The following is a 15,582-nucleotide window of genomic DNA, read 5'->3' on the forward strand; positions in this document are numbered from 1 at the left end:
CCGCTTTCTTTTTTGGGCTTAGACATTTCCCCTCCAGGATGAACACAACGTGTATTATTGTGGACTTGTGAAAAGTTCTAATTTAGAGGAACCGTGTGTTTCACAAATTCTTTGTCTTAACACATTTGAGTGTCAGGAGGTCGCCCACTAAATCTGTGATTTTTTTTAATTTTTTTTTTTATGTTCTTGTAGTTTCCAGACACGGTGGATTTTTGTGAGGAGATGGCCAATTTAGGAAAGACAATCATTGTAGCTGCCTTGGATGGAACTTTCCAGAGAAAGGTAAGTTTTCCTGTTTGTCTCTCCCCCTCAGCGTGATGCTGGTTCTTATTAACAAACAGGCACTGTGTGGATGCTCAAGGGTCAGACAGAGTATCACGATGGGTTTAGACACAACAAAATGCCAAACATTTTTGAGGATGTACTGTGAACAATCTGCATGCGCAGCTCCTCAACTCTTTCAATGTGCTCATTATTTCACACTATAGTGTCTCTTCTGTCCTTGTAATGTAATTATACCTGACTGTTTTCCTGCTGTTTTGTGCATTCCTGCAGCCATTTGGAAACATCCTGAATCTCATCCCTCTGGCAGAGAGCGTGGTGAAGCTCCACGCTGTCTGCATGCAGTGTTACAAAGAAGCTGCCTACACCAAGAGGATAGGATCAGAGAAGGAGGTGAGGAGGCAATCTTGCATCAATAAACTGAACAATATTTGGGCCCTTTTCAGACCTGCTGTAACCGTTTGATTTGGATGATCCAATTACAGGTGGACAGCTTAATGGGATAGTTCACCCAAAACTTAAAATTCACTCATTATCTACACACCACTTTGCCACTTTTGGAGTCTCGGGGGGTAAAACACATTGCAGCCAAATCCAATACAATTTAAGTAAATGGTAACCAATTTTTCAAATGTAAAAAAAACAACAGAACAAAACTAAATGCCTCAATACCACTCCTCTGGTGTCATCCAAGTGTCCGTAAGCCGCGGCATTCAAATTCGACTCGGAACGGCGTCATTTCCACCATGTTTTTAACCTTAGGCTAAAAACGTGGTGGAAATGACACCGCTTCAAGTCGACTGGCTGCAGCGCTGTTTACCCCTGAAACTCCAAAAGTGTTTTGTGGATTCAAGCACTTCACCCACCCCTCCATTGGCATAGTGGTGAGTAGATAATGAGTGAGTTTTCATTTATTGGCGAACTATCCATTCAAATACAGTTGTGAACGATCCCAAGGATCCGACCACTCAGACCACATTTTGAGGTGGTCCAGGTTGAATGTGGTCACATTCTTTGAGCTGTGTTGATGCAAATACACCCTGGACCACATATTAAGGACCGCCTACTCAGCTGACGTCCTTTGACCCTCTACAGTTTGACAATGAACTTCTTAGTGTTTCCCATGTATTGATGAATTGTGTGTGTGTGTGTGATGTACTCGCTGCCACTTAACAATTTTCTATTTTTTTTCCCCAAATGGGTTTTTATTTCATTGCAAACTGCAGCACATTGATTTGACAACAGACACTTGTGTATAGTCAGACTGTGTAAAACAACACAATTAGGCCTTTGTGAACAGAAATTATGTTTGTTCATACATACAGCAGGGAAGTGAGATCTGACCTCAAATACTCACTTGAGATGCATTCAGGACACATTTTAAAACCAGATGTGAACAGACAAACTTTAAGTTTCCTTCTTATGATTAGATCTCTCTACCAAATGTCAATACCAGGTCTGAACAGGGCCTTTATTTAAAGGGAAGTTTTTTTTTTATTATCTGAAATACCTGACCATGTATATTTTCAATTAATATCTAAAGTGATTATATTTTACTTTTAATTATTTTTTTAGTTTTATAGGTCAAATAATTACTGAGCATTATTGAGATAGTGTGTCTCTGCCACAAACCTCCCCACATTTAAGTGAAGAGCAGGTCGATTTGGTGCATTTCCAGACAATGTGAAAAAGAAAGATGCCTCTTCCATCTTTCAATATTTTTCCTAACGGGACATTTATTGTTTGTTTGTGCCGTAGGTGGAAGTGATCGGCGGAGCAGACAAATATCTGGCGGTGTGTAGAAGGTGTTACGGGGGTCTAATGGAGGAAAAAGAGAACAGCACTCCCTTCAGGAATGAAACTCCACAACATCCCTCAGGAAAAATCATAGACTGTGGAGTTCCCCGGAAACCTTTCTCCTCTCTCCATCTCTGAACGCTAAAACCAGACATGTAGCACAAGATCTGGGGAGAGTTGAGGAATTGAACAATTAATTTGTGTGTGCGTATATGCAAGAGCATTGGACAAAACTTACATTTTTTAAAACTGACATACTTTAAAATGATTGGCATTTGTTGGTATTTTAGGTATCTTGGTGCGTGTACAGTGGTATTGAGTTTTATCAGCTCAGTTTGTTTCTTATGTATTTGGTGTCAAACAGTGTTGACCTACTTTTTCTGTGTTTTATTACTTAATTGATGGGGATGTGCACTTGAAAAACGTGGGGAAAAAATGCATGAACCAGCTAATATTTCCTGACGTAGGCTTCACTACAATAGAATCAACATCTGAAATATTTATGCAATTTAACTTTCTTTAACTGTAGAGGTTTCCTGGTGACTAAAGTTATAATTTATTTTATCTTAAAAATGTATGTGCTGCCATCATTTATTATGAATTTGTGGAAAAGTCTGTTTCACTATATATGGCTGACCAGGAGCAGTACAACAGTAAAATTTATGGTTTCGAAACAGTTGAAATGCTCTTCTACACAAATTTATTAAAAGTAAGTGTTTTGACTGTTTCCCTTCAGTGATGTGTAATCCAAAGCCCTCACATGCTACAGAGGACCAAAATAACCTGTTAAAATCCTGGAAGGCTGTACTATATATAACCTGTAGTAGAGATAAAGTCAAAAATATTTGTGTACGGTCTATGGTCTCACTATGTCCGAACATCCTGTGAGTGATTTTATTCTATAAACAAAATTATTTGAAGAAAGTCATGCTCCTTACACCAACAGATAAAAGCAAATGGCAACATCACAACTTCGGTGATTAAGAAAAAAACCCAGAAGGGACTTTGAGAGTGCGTAGCTGCACCTTGGTTAAACACTGTATCCTGCCATATTGGAGAAAGGGATACAGAATTCCTGGATCAGCCTGATTATCCGGATTCTCTCAAAAATGTAAGGTTTATCTTGGGTCATGTTTCTCCCCTCTACAAACTTTCATGGAAAAACATTTCAGTAGTTTTTACGTAATCCTGACAGAGGCAAACAAATGGCCGCTCTTTGGAGGAGGTGTCGTATCAAGCTGAGATGTGAATAATAAGACAGGTTCCTGTCTTCTCACATCTATATTTAGTTACAATATAACTAAATCTACAAAAATAATCAACAGTTATCTTGGCAAGCTCATTGTAAATTTAATGTGGGCTCATGAGTCAACATCCTCATTACCATTACAATAGTGTGCAGGAAGATGCTGGAGACAGAAAGTCCAAAGGAACAATTTTTTAAAATTCATGATCAGTTGAGTTATTCAATACGAGCAGTGGTCTAACATTAATACACTGAAGTTTTCACACAATAGTTTTAACTTGATTTTACAGAGCATGAAACCGAGCAAAAGAAAATCACTCGAGTGCAGCTGTTCAACTGAAATATAACAGTGTCAGTATTTGATCACGGGACAGTTTGCTCTCATTCACTTTCATTTCCCCAAAAAAACTCGAGTTCAGTTTTCTCCTTCAGATACAAAAGACAAATCATCAGCAGTGTTAATCATACATTGTGGGTTCAGTGGGTTATGCACTGCAGGTGGGTCAAAACATATAATCAGTTTTTTTAATGATTGCAAATGACAATGTCAAGTTTGATGAATATAATCACATTCAATTTGTGGTATAGCATCAGATATATGGTCTCAGACAATGGTGTCATGTCTGAAGTCAGCCTACACCTCCACAACAACCTTGGAACAATAAAAGAAACTGATCTCAGGCCAATTATTATCTGTCACTTCAACTGAGCTACGACAGCCGGAAGGCGGTTGAGGTGTCAAACTGATAAACACCACTGAGTGGCACAAAGGAAACCAGGACAGCTGTGTGATTCTCACTGTCGCAGGCTAAAGTGTTAATCTGTCATCTTCAAAGACACACACGCTGCAGTCTGCCTCCAACAGCTCGGACTAGGTGTGTAAACAGGACATATCATGTCACTGAGACCTTGGAGCAGGTGTGAGGTCAAACTACTCATACAGAAGAAGAAGAAGCATTGTTACTAGTGGTTAATGAATGACTTCAGAAATAGGACATGCTCAGTGGATAAACTAGTTCAATAAGTGCATGGTTATCTACATTCCCCTCCCTCCTCACTATCTGAACGTTAGCTGCAGGTTTAAAGAGCAACGTTGACTACGCACGTCCAATGAATGACTCTGCAGTTTGGCAAGTTTAACACATTAAAGCCATCGTCACAGCTCAGGAAATGGGGGGTTTCCAACGTTGTTTTCCTGTCATCATCAACCTGAAGATTGTTTTTAAACCAGTATCAGTTGAGATGGTGAACACTAATGTTTTTACTGCAGTACAAAGATTATTTAACCCCTAAAACTTTGTTTCAAAAGGTGTTTTATGGTGATATGGCTAACTACAAAATCCAACCATAGCCCACAATCACAGGACATTTGGCTTTATAAAGGTTGTTTCCCACTGTACTATTTAATTTTACATCCTAAACTATTAACAGCCTCGAGATACTCTAACTGCACTGAGGGGGAAAATAAATCCACTAAACTAAATAAGAAAGTAAATCGCACATACAACCGTAAAAATGGCAGCTTTGCATAGCGACAATTATGTACAAATGCACATTCTCAGGTTCCAACAGAGAGTAAGGTGTAAACACATTACGTGCTTTTTTTCTTCCACTCTGACTGGAGCTTCATAAAGTCACATGATGTGACCTTTGACCTCCCGGGTACATTCCATCATCCCTCTCCCCTTCAGGATCGGCCCATTTGAGGTAAGAGTTGCATCTTTACACAGAGGTCTAAAGATAGATTGCTTAATCATCGTCAGCACTAATCTCGACACTCCTGTCTGACGTATCAAGATCTGACCGCAGACCGTTGGAAGTAAACCGCAGTGTCCCACATCTGTGACTCGCAGTTGCACTGCTCAGGTTCTCACATCTGAGAACAACAAATTTAATAAATCAAACGTAAAACCACATCAATATGATACAGCTCCGTGTCTGTGCAGTGCAAATCCAATCACTCTATCCACAGATGAGTGGGGACACCACCTCGCCCGCGTCAGCTCCCTTTGCCTCAGTAGTTGGGTGGCTGGTAGCCCACGTCTCCTTGCGGCTGAGGGTTCGAGGCGAAGGGAGGCGGCTGGTGCATGTCGGGCATGCTGCTGGGATAGGCTGCGTAACTGGTAGGGGTGTAGGTGGTGGGGTTGTAGGTGGTGGGGGGGTAGGTCGGAGGGTAAGCGGTGTGGTGATCTGATGGCGGCTCTGCGTGGTTCGGGAGGGTAACTTCAGTGACACCACGGCGGAAACGAACCAGCCCGTAGTAGGCTAGGATTCCCTGCACAGTGAGATGAGAAATGTAAAGGTCAGTCCAGGTCCATTGAAAGATTATGCATCGTTTTGATAAATCACTTTGACTTCACACTAATGCTGAGGATGTTTTAAAAATTTGGACAATAAGGGTAATCTTTTTCTTGTTCATCTATTATTGGAAGAGTGCAAAAGCTACAGAGCATGGAAGTCTATGGCTCAACTTTAAAACAGTCTCTTGCAATAAAATGTCTCTGCTGACACAAAAGAGTCAAACGTTAGACGTCCCTTCCAGCACTTAAACGCACCAACCTGGAGAACCTTGTACCATCAGTGACTTCAGCTGTGTTACCAGGCAAAGGTTTGACATTAAACACAACACAATAAGTAGGGCTGCAACAATTCATCAGCGATCGACTCATAAATTCGTCACCAACTATTTTGATTTTCAATTAATTGGTTTAGGTGTTGTCTTTTTTTTAAGAAAAATTCAAAATTGTCTGATTTCAGCTTCATAAATGTGAATATTTTCTGGTTTCTTTTCTCCTCTGTTGACAGTAAAGTGAATATCTTGGGTTTGTGGACATCTGAGGAGGACATCTTAGGGTTTCCAGAAATTGTTGTGGACCACACAACGAAAATAATCAACAGATTAATCAATGATAAAAATAATAATTAATTTCAGCCCTAAATGTCACAATCTCAAGCAGGTGAGTTTCCTGCAAGAACTGCAGTTAATGGCAGCTTTAAATGAGTAATAATAATAATGAATTATATTTATGTGGCACCTTTCATGCCACTCAAAGTGCTTCACAAAAAGGTAAAAGCATAGAACCAGTTAGACGTGAAACAATGATACAATAAAAAAAAATATATATAATAAAAGAATAAAAGACAGAGAGTCACTGCAAAACCAGAGACAATAAAATGATATGACCAATAAAATAGGATCGAGTCCACTAAGGTTGGTAGAACAGTCTGGTAAAACACAAGGTTCCTGGTGTCAGGGAAAGCCAGAGTGATTGTTGTGAGTTGATCCTTAGCAGAGTCTGATTGTCAGGTACGCAGTGGGAGAGGGTTCCATAGTTTTGGGGCATCGGCACTTAAGACTGATTCAGCAAGTTTAACCTCTGTCAACACCTGAGAGATCAGCGTTAAGTTTGTCTGTTCGCATGTGGTATTACAACACGTCCTGAATGTGTCTCCTGTGACCACTTATGATCAAGTCTCTCGTCACCGCTCTATATGCAAATAATCACATATGTCATAAGTGGTCATTAAGACCAAATTACATTGTTTTAAACCAGTCTGAGTTTAATGATGCGTCCGATGTAAGTGTTTGCATGTGTCTGTGTGACGCTAGAGCGAGCGAGAGAGAGGAGTCAGGAGGGGCTGAATGAATGAATGCACAGCTCGGATTTTACCCATTTAAGAAAAGTGTCAATGTGGTGATCAGTGTCGATATTATGGCTACAAACAAATCAATGTATGGACACTGAGAAGAGTTAAAATACATTTATACTGTAGCGGGTCAGAGACTTCGGCTGAGGAGATGGTTCTTCATATGTGGCCCGGGACGTTTTTGCATTCACACTTGAAAAATAATGTGGCCACATATGTCCCAGCAGGAAGCCAGTCTGAACAGGGTGTTTGCAATTCTGACTATGTTTGATGCCATTTCACTAAGAGCTTTGAAATCCAATGAAAGAACATTGAAACCGATCCTATAGGATACAGGCAGCCGGTGTAGAGAGGTGAGTACTGGAGTGATATGGTCAGTAGTACTGTCTTGGGGAGGCCAGTTAGCAGGACGTTACAGTAATCTAATCATGAGAAGATAAAGGCATGAGTCAGTTTGATACAGATAAAGCTTAACTCCCGAGGTAATTCTAAGTTGGAAATTGGCGGCTTTGTAATATTATCAACATGGTTTTTGAAGCTAAGGTCTGAGTCAAGAGTAACCCAGAGACCTTTCACTGCTGGATACACTTGTGAGGCAGGATTACCCAGATGATTAATGGTTTTCTCTCTTTTCAAAATGGATCTTATCAGAAAAAGTTTGGTTTTATCTTCATTGGAGGTAAAACTGAAGCTAATTTATAAACTTCATTGGCAAAAAGCACCACTAGTTATCTCCTAAGTGTCAGATCTTAGTCCGGGCAACAATCATATTATTAAACTTCTTACTCCAGCTGTCGCTCAGTGTTGAAGTGACATGGTAACATTTCAGCTGTTTTAATAAAAACACAGACAGTCCTGCTCACCCAGGTGGCGATGGAGAAGAATGAGAAGGCAATGGTGGCGTGTGCAGCATCGCGGGGGATACTGCTGTCATCATGAGTGCGACCCCACTGATTGGCCAACAGGCAGAAACACACGAACCACAGGAAGGCCCACACCCCTAGAAAACACACAGATGACGCAGAATGAATGATCATTTTCCCACACTGTGTGAAACAACATCACAAGCACTGAAAATGATATGAAAATTAATTCAACTACACAAAGGAAGAAAAACATCAACAGAACAAAAAGGTCTCTCCTGTCGCCATCTGCTCGAATGACCACAAGCTGTTTCACAAACTACCACTTCTTTGTTTTCCTTGATGAATGGATGACTGTGATTTGGCTGTTTGCATTTTAGCAGAATCTGTGAGGTTGTTCTACCCCACACTGCTGCTTGCTCCTCTACTGTACGCTTCGAGGAATAATAGGCCCTACATTTTGTGTTATGTCAGGAACACAGGCAGGCGGTCTGTCCCACATTACACCAACAATCAGAGGCTTTCTGTACGAAGAGGCTCACATTTACAGTAAATGAGAAAAGTAAAACTCAGATGGGGAACTTATGAGGAGAAACAACCACTCAGAGGCTTAAGAACGGTTAATAATGCTGTGGAGAAAAAAATGGGATTAGAAGATACTGCCCTCTCATGACTTTCATCCTTTAAAAGCTTCTCTGGGGTAAAATCAACATTTGCGTCTCTCACACAAATAAAAACTGAGTGTCCTGAGAATATTTTACTACCAGCCACTGTGTCTGCAAGCCCTTTTTAGTACTACCACCATGCTTACTTCTATTATTTCTGCATTAAGAAGCATTTTCTTTTAGACATAATGATCTTAAGTGTGGGTAACACATTATCAAACATTTGGCAATAGGCTTTTAGCAGACATAGATTAACAGTGCCTTTTAGTTTTAAAATGGCATTTACAAGGGAAACCATCTCTATCCAGACGAGCTTTCACCAATGCCAGGAAAGGTAAATGTATTTGTAAAGCACATATCATACTACTGGCAACTCAAATTGCTTTATAAAGTACAACCAAAAGCAAGCAAGCAGAGACAATCCAAGGACACACAATAAAGCAAATAAATAAACAAACTTTCAGACATCTTAGTAGTAACAATAATAACAATAACAATAATAATTATAATAATTATAAAAATGTAAGTCTTGTGATTACACTTATGATTACAAGGTGTTTATAGTCTCAGATCATCTGGTATTTTAGCATTGTGGTTAATAGCAGCTTTGTCGTATTTAGTCTTAACCCTCGGAACAGCCAATAATTGCAAACCAGTTGACCTAAGTGGTCTACAACATTTATACTGGTTCAGGAGATCAAACAAATATTTTTAACCTAGGTCGTTCAGTGATTTATAAACCAGCAGAATCATTTTAAAGTCAATTCTTTCAGAGATAGGAAACCAGTGAGGTGATCTGAGAACTGGTCAAGCTTATTTTGATTCTTCATACGGCAGCAGTATTCTGGTACGGCTGGAGCTGTCCGACCTGTAAACCATTGCAGCAATCCAGCCTGCTGGAGATAAATGGAATTACAAATTTCTCCAGATTGAGTTTTGACATCAAGTCTATGATCCCTGCCATATTTCTGAGATGGGAGAAGTCTGATTTTGTTATTGAGCTAATGTGATTTCTGAAATTAGGGTTTGAATTGAGGATAACAACATGGTGTCAAGCTTGATTTTAGATTTTTCAATGACAGGCTGTTAAAGTCAGGAGAGAGTCTGAGTATTTCTTCCAGCAACAAAGAGAATAACTTTGATTTGTCCTCATTTAACTGCAGTAAATTTTGAAGCATCCAGGTATTAACGTGTTTCATGCACTTTAATAAGGAATTCAATGAGCTATAGTTGTTTGGTGGGCCAGTGTTTCATCTGCATACATGTGATAAGAAATCATACCATCTTGAATCATATTGGCTAATTGAGGCGTATTAAGATTGAACAACAGAGGTCTAAGAATCGACCCTTGCGGCACTCCACACGTTATTGGGAGACACTCTGATAGGCATCTAGCACATAATACAAAGTAGTCTCTGTCATGGATGTAGGACTTGAACCAGTTCAGGACACATTCAGAAAGACCCACACAGTGCGCCAGTCTGTTTTTTAATACACTGTGATCAACTGTATCAAAAGCAACAAGGAGGTTTAGTAGCACGAGGACAGAGATTGAAGTCATTCAAAACCTTGATAAGAGCAGTCTCCATACTGTGGTGGGGTCAAAATACAGACTGGCAAATGTCTTTACAGAAAGAAATGACTTAAAACAGCATTGTCAATGATTTTAGTGATAGGTGACCGGTTTAGTATGGGCCTATTATTACTCAGAACGGAAGGATGCAGATTTTTTTTTTTTTTTTTAAAAGGGTTTACTGACTGAGGCTTTCATGGCTTTTCTGGGAAAACTCCTGATAGTAAAGAACTATTGACTATCTGCAGCACATCTGTTTTCAGGCAACAAAACCTTGGAGAAATCTGCAGGCAGCAGATCAAGACAGTACAGGAGGATTTAAGATGTGAAACAATCTCTTCTAGTGATACAAGTTTTATGGCATCAAAATAAGGCATTTTACAAGACTTTCTAGTTGTTTGCTAACCTTACTAGAGGCGTATTCAGACATGAACAATGTTTGCCTTTCACATATAATGAACGCAGCAGGAGATGCATTCACAACAACAGGAAAATGTCTGGAACATTTAGATGAGGTGTGGCACCAGAGTAGCGCGAGCAGGAGGCAGGACATGACCTATACATTTAGCTGGGAAAACACAGGGTTTTCATTTACAACACATCAAAACCAGCATCTGCTCTTCTCATCAAAATCTGTTGAATCTTAACATCTTTCTAAGTTGTGTTCTTTGTCTGCGTCTTCTACGTGTATGGCACCTTTTTCATCGTGAAATTGGTTTTATTTTCAGTTTTGCATTTATCTCGTGTTCAAAACATCATAATTTTTACTGGGGGGCGGGCAGGAAAAGTTCGGGAAATTGTCCGGAGCAACTAACTTCGACATTTGTGTTCTCACATACAGATCCTCCAGAAAATGTAAGGAAAATGTCTTAAGTGCGTGTCTGAAAGCAGCTTAGGTAAGGTCAGGTGTGTACTAACTTCACAAGATGCAAGCTGTAAAACCAAAACAATGAGCTAAAAGAAGCTAAAACAGTGCACAGCTGTAAGTTACTGCAGAATTGGTAATCATTTCATGAAGGCTTGTCACTATGAGTGGCACCTTTCAGACGACACATGGTAATTTGATCCATTGCTAATATAAAAATAGAGATTATGCTAGTTTTGAGTAGTTTTAATGTTAGTTTTAAACAATAGAGTTTTTGCTCACCTGAGAATCCCAGGTCGGCCATGACAGCGTACTTCCTCTCCTGTGCATTGCTCATGAAAGGCAAGTAAACATCTAACACCAGGAAGGCCACGCAGGCCAGGAAGGCCATCACCCCAATGGCAACAGCATACTGACATGCCGAGTTATTCTGGTTGAACATGCACTTTGCCTCGGCACTTAGGGGACTGTTGATGTATCCCTCTGTTGTGATGCAGCCAAACACCACCATGGCAAATATCTACATCCAAACACAGAGAGGAGAAAGGTGGCAATTAATGTAATGTGAAGGAATATGAGATTTATTTCAAATTTTTAAACCATCAATGATTTGCAAAGACTCAACTATCTCAGTTAGAGGTGCATTTCGCAGTTTACTTCAAGTTTATCCACACTGCATACCGTACATTATTCCTCACCAAATGTTAAAACTAAATGTTTTGAGTCTGAATTACAGCCTTTCAGGCAACTATATGTTTCCTGAACAATATGAAAATCTACAATCAGACTTATCAAACAGATAATCGACTTTATTTTGTGTCAAGCTCACATCATTGTCCTCATTTCAGTTCAAGGAATGATTTGGTAAACTCTTCCTTGGTGGTGCATTCACAGACACCTGGACATTTGGAATTTGAGTCTGCTTTCAAAAGACTTTGCAATCAAGACAACAGCCGCCCAAATGGAAAACAAAAGAGGGCGATCTAAACGTTAATATCCTTCAAATGAATCACAACATGACAAAATAAGCAAACCTCCCCAGGTTTAGTTTGTGTCTACTTTGAGTAACATTTAGAGAAGACATAACTATAGTCATCAGACTAAAATTATGTGAGAAAATATTCTGTCAACAACAGAATCCGGTTGATTATGGGAAACAGCTTCATTGCAGATAAACCAGATAGGATGAACGTAAAGTTTTCTAACTTCACTCTGCACCATAGACTGTTTATAAAAAGCTTTGCACACAACATCCAACACACAAACAATTGTAGAAGTATATTTTAGAACTGTTTGAGGAGGAGTCACTAATGATGAGGAATAATTCTGAAGTAACGCAATAACACAGACAGCACATTCCAAACAGGCAGTTTGGAATGGAAAACAATTTCACAAACACCTGTATCCATTTCTACTTTAAATCCAACATAGAGTATTAAGCAACGTCGCCCACAGTCTTTTCTTGTTGCTGACTCTTGAAACACCCTCAAGTTCTCGTTTTCAGAAATCGAAGAGCGTTAACTGCTGCCAGGTCCCTCTGAGCGTCCCGTGGTCTGTTACTGTCTGCTCTGGTTACCCACCTAACCATGTGACCTACTTCTGAGTGCAGCTGCCTGCCATGTGATTCTGGAGATGCCACCACGTCCCTAACAACACTCATAATGAGATCTGGGAGGAGGATAGACAGGGACTGTTTAACGCGTGGGAAGGAGGCGAGGCCGTAATCCTGCGAGACAAAAGGTAAATGGACTTGAGCAGGAGAGACGTTGAGGGACGTGAACGCGGGGACTTCCAAAACACGAGACAAAAGTGAGATGGGGACTGTTAGAGGAGCAGATGGATGTCGCTTAACATAAATACACAGATGGAAAGTGTTGAGTGACAGATGTCAAATAAACGACTAAATGTCCCATGTGAACAAAAAGTATATTGTTTCGGTTAATGTTACGAATCTCTGCCTGAAATAATGGTGTCTTGTATTTACACATAAACTAAAACCACCAGATCTGCATTTACTACAGTCAAGATAGCTGAAGAATATGAGATGCCTATTCCTAGAACAAGACTCTTCCTTGTTCTGGGAACGGGTGTGGTGCATTGTGGGACATGTAGGCGGGGTTACAGAGCAAACAAAGTTTTCTTTTACTGAAGGTGCTTGGTCAATGGAGCAAGAATAAAAGCACCAGAGATGGATGGCATACGAGGCGAATATTTGATGGGTTGGACACAGCTGCAAAGTATGTGTGTGTGTGTATATATATGTGCTTGTATGTGTGTGTGTAAAAGAGAGAGAGAGAGGGAGAAAGAGAGACCCACACACAAACACATTCTCCAAGAGTAAGAGAGGGTCAGCGATGGAAGGTATCACCTTACCTGCCCACCAGACTCTGTTTACTAGAGACAGATATCTAATCTCTCTTTAATATACACACACACACACACACACACCCGTGCATGCATATAAACAACTGTTGTGGCAACCGAGGGCACATTCTGTCCTCAGTCTTTATCCACCCCAGTGTTCAGGTTAAGCCGTGTTTTTCCCTCACTCTGACCCTGCAGAACTTTAGCCAGAGGCCTAAAAAATGGTTTACGCCTCAAGAGAAGACCTGTAAATCAACCGTCCTCACAGCGATCCTCCTGTAACAAAATGAAAGCAGTAAAACTCCCATTAAATGAGGTTCCTAATAGTTTCATTTCACCAAGGAGGCAGCCAAGGACAGATAGTCTAATCCTTCAGTGTGTGAGCTCAGAAACACGCAGAGCCTCACTATATGTGATGCCACAACCTGTCTGGCTGAGTTTCATTTTACACATAGCATATCAATGTCCTCACCACATAATATAAATTTGTGCCATTTGATTTACCTAGCAACAGGTGATCCGCCGTGTGCAGAATCTTCCCCTGGGACGTGGGTACCCCTCTCTATGCAAATACCACTTCTAACTAACATGTCTATATTCATTTTGAAAACATTAAATTATAAAATTATAAACAACTGACTTTACAAGAGTCATAATATAAAGTCAATAAAAAAGTTAACTGCTGCTTGGAAGCACAGCAACAGAGTAAAGACAACAATGGATTATTATACAGCCTTTATTCAACTGGTAAGCCTCCAGTGTGTGTGTGTTCCTGTGCTTATATATTTGTGACAGTTTTTTTATTTTATTTTAAGCAAATGAGGACATTTTGGGAAAGTGAGGACATTTTGACCAGTCCTCACTTTTTCAATAGGCTGTTTGAGGGTTAAGACTGTGTTTTAGGGTTAGAATTAGGTTTAGGTTTATGTAAAGCATTTAGTCTGGATGGTTAAGGTCAGGGTAAGGGGCTAGGGAATGTATTGTGCTAATGAGGGCCCTCACAGATAGAAGTAGAGACTTGTGTGTGTGTGTGTTTCCTGTCTTTTGTCTTCTGACAACAGCAGTGTTGACCTGTGCTGTCACCGAGCTGCTGTCATACACCAGCTGCACGCAACATGACGCCCCCCGTGGAGACGCTGCAGATAGTAGCCCGTTGTTCTGGCCAACACGGATCAAAATAAACATGTGTATAAATGCTGTATATGTATAAATGATACATATATAAATATATTTATATATGATGTATCCGCTCCACAGAGTCAGTCAGAGGGCTCCTCGCCAAACGCACCTGTTCCCAGGCCACGTTGAATGTCCCCTTCCTCCCCTCACACCGCGGAACACATGAACACACTCCCTCCTCCAGCGGCAGCGGCACTCACCCAGCTCAGCAGCCGCACTATGGTCTGCGGCTGTCGGACAAACTTGTTCAAGTCGAAGCCTCCTCCTGCGAGCGAAGCCCCGTACACAGTTGCACCGCCCGCGTCTTCCATGTCTCTCCCGGTTCAGCGGCAGTTCCTCCGGAGCCCACAGTGTGCTCTGACCTGGCCTCACAGCACGGCACGACACGGCACGGCGGCTGAACTGGAACTAAAGTGAGCTGAGACAGAGTCGCTGCTGTCGCCACCTCCTGCAGACGAGGACGCGTCGAGCCAGTGGGACAGGAGCTGCGCGCCAGCGGCTGCGCGTCAGAGGGGCGGACATCAGCAGCCAGGGGACACGGTCATGTTCGATTCCACTCAATTCAGTTTTATTTGAATAAATCACAACATTCATTTTCTTTAAGAACTTTATTTCGTATTTGGCTCCAGTTTCTGTCCCACAACCCTGAAAGGCTCAGTGTGTGGAATCTAGTGACATCTAGTGGTGAAGTTGTATGTTTCAGCTGAATACCCCTCACCTCACCCTCCCTTCCAAACATGAGAAGAGATAAAGAGAACCTGTGGTAGCCTTCAGTTGTGATAAAAACCCAAAAGGTGTTTAGTTTGTCTAGTTTGGAAGACTGTAAAAAACATGGTGACCTCCATAGAGAGGACTCGCTCCAGATGTAAATGTAAAGTATTTAAATATAAAGGGCCCATTCTAGGGTAAAGGAAACAACAATTTGTACAGTTTAGATGAAACTCACTAGTAAAAACATCGCTATAGGATTATTTTATATTCAATTGATACCAATAGATCCCTTTCACCTAAATCTTACACACTGAACCTTTAAAGGATAAGCGCTATAGATGATGCATGGATGGATGGATGGGCTTTACAAAGAAAGGTTGAGACTATAC

At 40.8% G+C, this 15,582-nt stretch overlaps 2 protein-coding genes and 1 long non-coding RNA gene across 3 annotated transcripts in view; 2 read left to right on the top strand and 1 right to left on the bottom strand.

The window, feature by feature from the left end:
* The window catches only part of tk1 (thymidine kinase 1, soluble), a 4,492-nt gene extending 1,489 nt beyond the window's left edge, over window positions 1-3,003 (top strand). Inside the window, exons 5-7 of the mRNA XM_035174299.1 lie at window positions 193-282; window positions 556-675; window positions 2,041-3,003. Coding sequence (XP_035030190.1) covers window positions 193-282; window positions 556-675; window positions 2,041-2,217 — 387 coding nt within the window. The 3' untranslated portion in view covers window positions 2,218-3,003. The remainder of the gene's footprint in view (window positions 1-192; window positions 283-555; window positions 676-2,040) is intronic.
* A 406-nt stretch (window positions 3,004-3,409) lies between these two features.
* Window positions 3,410-14,972, bottom strand: syngr2b (synaptogyrin 2b). The gene is made up of 4 exons (XM_035174286.2): window positions 14,683-14,972; window positions 11,222-11,459; window positions 7,837-7,973; window positions 3,410-5,600 (listed from the first exon to the last, which is right to left on the bottom strand). The coding sequence occupies exons 1-4, from the start codon at window positions 14,791-14,793 to the stop codon at window positions 5,340-5,342; spliced, it is 747 nt and encodes a 248-aa protein (XP_035030177.1). The 5' UTR covers window positions 14,794-14,972; the 3' UTR covers window positions 3,410-5,339.
* LOC118119886 lies at window positions 12,512-15,093 on the top strand. The gene is made up of 2 exons (XR_004698151.2): window positions 12,512-12,679; window positions 14,561-15,093. It is a non-coding gene; the product is annotated as an uncharacterized LOC118119886 (long non-coding RNA).
* Window positions 15,094-15,582: the final 489 nt, after the last annotated feature.

Source organism: Hippoglossus stenolepis, chromosome 2 (assembly GCF_022539355.2).
Source record: "Hippoglossus stenolepis isolate QCI-W04-F060 chromosome 2, HSTE1.2, whole genome shotgun sequence".
NCBI classification, from domain to species: Eukaryota; Metazoa; Chordata; class Actinopteri; order Pleuronectiformes; family Pleuronectidae; genus Hippoglossus; species Hippoglossus stenolepis.